Source organism: Argiope bruennichi, chromosome 11 (assembly GCF_947563725.1).
Source record: "Argiope bruennichi chromosome 11, qqArgBrue1.1, whole genome shotgun sequence".
Taxonomy (NCBI): Eukaryota; Metazoa; Arthropoda; class Arachnida; order Araneae; family Araneidae; genus Argiope; species Argiope bruennichi.
In genome coordinates, this window is record NC_079161.1 from 84374170 (window position 1) to 84381883 (window position 7714).

At 30.5% G+C, this 7714-nt stretch overlaps 1 protein-coding gene across 1 annotated transcript; it reads right to left on the reverse strand.

Moving 5' to 3' along the window:
• Window positions 1–200: 200 nt before the first annotated feature.
• On the reverse strand, window positions 201–6790 carry LOC129957453 (astakine-like). The gene is made up of 4 exons (XM_056069769.1): window positions 6690–6790; window positions 5212–5273; window positions 3928–4000; window positions 201–610 (listed from the first exon to the last, which is right to left on the reverse strand). The coding sequence occupies exons 2-4, from the start codon at window positions 5251–5253 to the stop codon at window positions 423–425; spliced, it is 303 nt and encodes a 100-aa protein (XP_055925744.1). The 5' UTR covers window positions 5254–5273; window positions 6690–6790; the 3' UTR covers window positions 201–422.
• Between the last annotated feature and the right edge of the window lie 924 nt (window positions 6791–7714).

Genomic DNA, 7714 nt, shown 5'->3' on the forward strand with positions numbered 1-7714 from the left:
AGAGGAAAAGTGTATCGTATTTTAACAAGAGATCTCGTATTCAATTTCGCATTCCTAATAAAAGCCATTTTAAGAGAAGCTAACTGGAAGAAATTCAAATTCGTAAAACAGGGCGAGAAAAATTTGGATAAAACTGTTCACGTGTAAAATATGTTCAACTTCTTGTTTGTGATGCTTCATTCCAGTAATTAATCCAGTAATTCACAATTTATTTCATTCATCGATTTATTGCTTTAAAAATACAAAAGTATTCTAAAAAATTGGACCTGTACATGTAATACCTTGTATATGTAGAATATCATGTCAAGTTTAAATAATCAACATTCATTAATCATTGCGTTCATTTTTCAAATCGTCAAATGTAATCCAATGGCGTCATGAATACTTTAAAGTCTTGCAAGATAATCTTTGAAGAAGGCATCTTATTGGCATATTTCTTTAGAGCAAGTTAAAGACCCTCCGCAAGGACAGTACTTTCTGTAAACACCATGCACCAGTTTAGGCTTGCTTTTGTAAAACAGTACTCTAATTTCTGGTTCATTTCCCACAATGCATGTGGATCCTTCCTGGCCGAAAGGTTCGCATCTTGGATATGAATAAGGAATCACTCCTAAAATAAAAATTTAGTTAGTAAAAGCACTCGAATTTCAAATCCAGATCGTAATAACTTTACAAATTAAAAAGTAAAAATTGGGAAGAGTATTTTATGAAATGCACACTGAACTGGTTGCTGCCAGATACATTTGGATACATGAAGCGGATGTACGAGGTAGGATCATAGGTCATTATATTTAAACTGTTGATGGTTATTGATTCACTTGCAAAACGGTAAACACCCATTATATTTGGGCAGACCTTTTGAAAAAGAATATCGCTTTAATTCTCAACTGTAATATTACATAATCTTGAAACGGTGCAACACTATTTAACCTCCTAATTAGACAACTCGTACTATTTGGAACATTACAATATCTCTAATGCCCTCCTATTATAGGAATAAGTGTTTAAGTAATTTAGAATGCAAAATTCACTTAATACCTTCACTTAACTGTAGAATTAAAAATTCAGCAATTGTCATTGTATGACAAGGTGTTAAAGATGCAATCGTAAATTGAAAAAGATTAATTTGCAAGTTAAAATTGTAAGCCAAACAAATTAGAATAACAGAATGTCGATCTGTTGAAAGGAATTCTTTTAAACAAATCAAATGTCAACTTTATCTATGTCAACATTAGATCAATCTCATAATTTTGTACGTAGAATAGATAACGCTTCATATTATAGAACTTGTACATATACTAAAAATGACTGCCAATAAAGAAATCTAAGTAAATTCTATTGTAACACGTTTAAAAAGAAATCGATTTCAAAATGTTTGTTGCAGTATGTTAACTGTTACGACTCGATTATTTAAACAAGACCATCCAATTAGTCGATCCCTTTGTCATCTCCAAAGCGAAGAAAAGTACATATAATTGGATTGGAAAATAGGCTGTAAATCAAGTAACAGTTTGTGTTCTTATTTCAAACTCTGAAGTGCTTTTAACCCATTTAGTGCTGAACGACGATGGTATACCGTTATGTAGGCTAGGGCACGTTTAAAAAATATTGAAATACAAATGGCATTAATTTTTTTCTTTCGCAATATTTTTTTATAATTTCGCAAACGTTTTTTCCTAGCAAATTCGTAAAATTAGGCTGGCGTTCCTAGCAAAGGTATGGTACTGCAGCGGCCAAACAGGCGATAAATGACTGTTTGTTTCGCCAGTTGGCGATAAGCGTCAATCATACCTTTGGAGATGAACTTTGCTCTCCAACGGATACGGAGTGACTCACTTCCTGCCTTCACCAGATGGCTTAGAACTTCTGCCTCGTGCTGGTAGATGGAATTACGGCCATTGTATGATGTTCTATATTTGTTAATTTAATTTGTAATTAAAATATATTTGTTATTTAAATGGCTGGCAGTTTTTATTAAGTAAAAATGTTTAATACTTTAATTTAAAGTAAATTTGGCAATGCGTGTTAAACCACGCACCAAAGTACTTTCGTTCGGCCTTAAAAGGCTGTTAGCAATTTAGTTTCTTTCACTAAAAAATTCCGGAGATTTAAAATTTGTACAAACGCTTTGTGGAATAAAGGGGTTACCCTGCCCCTCCCCCCCCATAAAGTTTGTTATCTTCGGGAAAAGAATAGAATTGGTTACAGTAATGGTGAAGGCAACTTTACGAATCTCTTCACGAACAAACTTCAGAAATCTTATTCAAATCTAGCGTTAAAATGGAAGTCAGACTCGTAAAATGATGTTCCGCATTCATTAATTTCGATAAAACAAAGAAATGACAATGTTATTTGGAGATTTATCAATTCTCTTTAAGGTGTAAATTCATGAAATATTAGAAATCTGACAATACAATTTCAAGAATTTTTTTACCATTATTTTTGATTAATATATGCATGCAAGCATTATTTTATGTGTAGCAGAATGCAGTTTCGAAGACAGTAAAGAGACTTTCGATTTCGTGACGTCATTTCATCTTGGAGAAGCAGGCATTTACAAGCAGGAGCGACAAGCAACACAGAAAGAAATGAGGAAAAAGCTCTTGAACATTTTATCCCTTGTCTTATAAGCCGAAATATGGAAAATATTTCCTTAAACAGTGCTAATATATTAAGATTTCGATAGGGATTTTTGCTACACGTATCGACAAGGTAGGGAAAACGGGCATCTTTTAAAGAAGAATGTGCTTATTGGACATTTTTCTAGTCCTAGTGTGGGAAAGTTAGGCTTTTAGCCGATTCCGCAATTTTACAAAGCTTATCTTGAACTAGGTAGTGAAAGGGGAATTGGATCAAGAAATAAGAATATTTTATAATGATTATGGGCTAACTCAAGATAAATCCTTGGAAATTAATGAAATTGAAATTAGAGGTTAAAATATCATTACATATATATTAGACACTTATGCGAACTCAAGATCAGACCGAATATATTAATCATTTGACAATAGAATTTGATATTTCGCACGATTGCCAAGGCGAACAAATGTGAAGCAAGGCTATTTTTGGAATTTCACAACACGAAAAATCTACTATTCCGATTTTTAATCGAAAAGCTAAAGACGGTAAATTGAAGCAAATGAAAATGTGGAAGAACCCTTCTTAAAAATATCCCGTCAGAATAAAGGTGTATACGTATCAAATTAAATATCGATTCTTCTGAACTACGAGAGTATCGACCATTTTGCAATTTATGAAGTATAGCCAACCCCTCAGAATACTCCGTCTCAAGAGTAATTTAAATTGTAAGAATATGGCATGTTTGTGCCAGGATGAATTCAGAGCCGATTGGCATGACTAAGTCTTAATGTCCATAGTCTTCAGCAATTTGACATGACCAATACTGATCAAGACTTAAGTAAACGCAATTTTGATTCTTAAACATTTTAAAATCATTTACTTTTTAGCATTACATAGATATATCCATTACCAGAATATAATTTTGAAAGGCTAGTATTTTTAGTAATGAAAAATTAATGTTAGCGATTAATGCAATTTGAAATAACTTCAATTTACTTTTAGTAATGCGCATTTTAATACTAGCAGATATTAAGCAATGTCAAACGAGCGGACCAAATAGGGATCACGTAATGATTCCAAGGATCAGTGGTATTCTTAGGGGGGAAGCGAACAGTAATTTAACCACATAGTTACGCAATATTTCGTTCCAGATTAATAGAAATAGTTTCATACACAAGTTTTATTCTCGCAATACTTATTAACCATTTAGAAAATCCACTATAGAAAAATGTCTAACACTATTGTTCCAATTAATTAGCATAATTACACGCCTGGAATTTGAACAATTCTTTCGTTTTAACGTTTAATTTACTAAACAATTTTCATATGTCTTAAAACGCAACTCACCAACAACACAACATTCATTTGGTCCACATTCGCCAGGCTTGGAGCATTCCCATGATCTGGAAGCGAGGACAGTCTAGAATGCAAAAAGAATTCTGTAGAAAATGAGGCATTTTTAAATGCTCTACAACTAATTGCGATCATTTTCTACGAAGCCACTGGTTCACAAAGTTTGTGCAATTATGAATTTGAAATTGAATTGAATTGCAGAAAAACAGTCAACGGATACGATAAGAAATCAGCACAGGCATACGAATTATACCGATTTAAAATATTAAGCAGATACTCGCCTTCGAGTGAAATTACGACTCAGTCAGAAGCGACAGATCTGTTCAAATCAGGCTGCAGTCAAAATGAGTAAATGTTCTTTTATGTTGTCGCATTTTTAATTTTTTTAATTTCAGGTCTATTGTTAGCTGTATCTGTACTTCATCTGTTTATTTTCAGATAAACGATTAAATTCTACTTTATGTATGAAGTAGAAAGTTGGAAACGTTTACTTTCTAAATTAGCTTAAAAGTTAAGAATTTTTTTTATTAATCTTGTTAAGTAGATAAAATTCTTAAGACGAAATAAATTAAAAGAATGGCTTAGTAGAAAAGTAATTTAGCATAATGCATTAAAAGCAAGAGTAAATAATGCACGTTTAACTTAAGCTAAAACGAAACTGGCATTACAGAAAAATTTATGGAGTTGCTGGTTACATGTTAAAGTAATGAATCTGAAAAACAATACAACTTAAATCCGTTTTAAAAGCTTATATTCAAGTTTTCAAAAGGTGCCGATACGGGGACATTGTTTTAAGCCTAAAGTAGGTATAGAAGTCAATTTTCTTCAAATAGGTTTTTAAAGATCTAAACTACTAATTTTGATTAACAGTCAAAGTTATTGCGCACTTTCATGAGTTTTAATTGAATTCAACATTACATACATCCGATTAGTTTTCAGATGGCAAAAGGACACGAGAGGTTAGTACAAAATAAGTCAACTTGTTTCATTTTAATTTTAAATGTTTCCAGTTCTATATGCATAATCCAAGAAATATTGAAAATACGTAGTTTTTCTAGCGGCCTTCAAGATTGCAATTTGATTAACTGAATGAGAACTCAGGTCTAAAGATACCAATTTAACATTTTTCAGTAAAATGCAGCTTGGACAAGGTATAATCAGTTGACAAAAATGCTTGTAATCGCTTTAAGTATTGTATTTAGGCTAAGATTTTTTCAAGTATGAAAAAATAAAATTTATCCGATACAAAAGCATTAAAATATCAACAGTAGAACTTACCGATGCGAAGAAAAGGCAAGAGAAAACGAGTAAATGATTCATGATTGAAGAAATAAATTATCCTGAAATAGAAGATAAGTTATACAAATCGTTTGTTTAGTACTTGAATTTATAGAAATAGAAAAAAATAACGGTTCAGTATTTCTCTGCTTACTATTCCTAGCTATCGAATTTTATTTACTAGCAATAATTGCTAGAAAGTTTATATCGGAACGTGTGTTAATATAATAGAAAAAATACTTCAAATTAATCCAACAAAAAAATTTTAATGCGAAATGATTCAAAAAATTTAACGCTGCACTTCATTCAATTTATTGGAAAAATCCATAACTTTTTTCCCACGATGAACATTGGCTGTAGATTAGCTGATCAAAGTAGTAATACTAGGAAAATGGCTATAAAAATCCTTAATTATTGCTTTCGAAATTAGTCGATTTTTAAATGCATAAATCGGAAATATTATGTGTCGTACCATAAGCAACATAAAGAAGCACGTTAAAATATTTTCCTTTTTGAATGACTGCAATGCAAGACTATAGCACATAATGTTCCATCGAATTCGATAGAAATCAACCCCCATTGATGCAGTACATTTCAAACTTCCATTATTTTAATACCGAGCATCAATTATGAGAATGTTAGAAGTCTTCAATTAGAATTGCTTCTACAGCTAGGAAAACTGTACGTCTTAGCTATACAGCTAGGAAAACTTGTCTATTAAAAATAAATTGTTGTTTAAGCGATGTTCGTTTCAATTTTGTTTAGACGAGATTATGATATGCAATCTTAAATTATAAATCCCCTACAGCTTTGTATTGTACCAATTTTTTTTTAAAGAGTTTCTAGTTTTAGTTGATTTTTTTTTTTATTTCCTAATTTGTGGCAACTTTCGCAAAATATAAACCGACACAATACGATGAATTTTCGCAAGTACTTTGACACCGAGTAAAAAAAAAAAAAAAAAATGTCGCTTTAAAATGTTCCTTTTCTTTATCTAAAAGCATTACATTTTTGGTTTAGGATCAAAAGTAGGGTTCTTAGTAGAAAACTGATTAATAGTCCGCAAGAGATAATAGTGTTACTTTTGTGATGGAAGAAGCCATTCAAAACTTCTAAAAATGAGATGCATCCTATTCTAAATAAGACAATGTTTCATCAAGTTATACTTCGAACTTTCTGCAAGATTTAATATTGAAAGAATTTTCAACACGTTACGATACGATACAAAGTAAAAATATAAGATTAGTACACACAATACTTTAAATCCGATGTAGTTAAAATAACTTTTGCAGAAGTTACGTTACACAAGATACGCGAATCTAAACAAGACTTCGTAAAATACAAGACCAATATAAATAAAATCAGATATTAAAAGATAAAAGTTATTTCGGCTTCTCACTCTCTTGAGATAAATAAATAAATAAATAAAGACTCAGCCAAAAATCTACAGAAAGTAAGCTTATTTAAAACACTATTACCTGTGGACGTTTGTCTTATTCAAAGCTTATAAACTCGCAACTAGTTGCTTTTCGTTGACTAATGGATTACAAGTACAGATTCATATATATTTATACATATGGCAAAACGAAACCTGAATATTTACGACACAGTTACGTGCAGCTAAAATAAATAATTTAAATATTTTTTTTACAAATATGTTCATTATTTTATGTTTAAAAAGATGGAAATACTGGATTGGGAAATAAATAGATTTTTCAGAAATTTCAGAAAGCAGAAAATGCACCTGCTAAAATTTATGTTCCCAGTTTTTATACTTTCAGAAAAGGTGACTAAAACTTAATAAAAAAAAATTACAGAATTTTTGAAAGAAAAAATATTTTTTCCTAATCGTTTGCTATCTTTGGATAACATTTTTATCGCTTACATGTGGTTCTAATATGAGCAACCATAAAACATTAAAAACCCAAAGACGTAGCACTGTTATATAAACATGAATGACTTAAAAATATGCAACATTTTTTTTAAAATGGAATTATTTCATTTAGTTGCCAAAACTCACAATTTTTTTTACTCTAAAAACATTTTGAGTTCTTGATAATTCCTGTAATGTGTAAGGATTTTTTGAGGTCCAAATCTTGTATCGAAGATTAGGATACAGAGATCCTGCAAATATCTTTTGAAGTTGCGAATCTGAATTGAAAGCAGAAAGATTCAAATACTAGCTAAAATCTTAATTGATTAGAGTTTCAAAATTTAAAAAGAATTATTAGTGACTGTACAATGGTTATTTTTGATGACTGATAACAAAGAATTTCGAAATTAATATCTTATTATGGCGTCATATTCCTGGTATTATTGTATTCCTATATACTCATAAATAATATATTCTCCAATCACTAATATTGCGGTAGATGGATAATTTCAAAATATAATAATATAAAATAATAAATAGGTATTAAAATGTTGAATGTAAAAAAAAGCTACATTTATTATTTTATTTCTCTATCCAAACAAACAAACGAACAAGTCTATTTTATGTAGT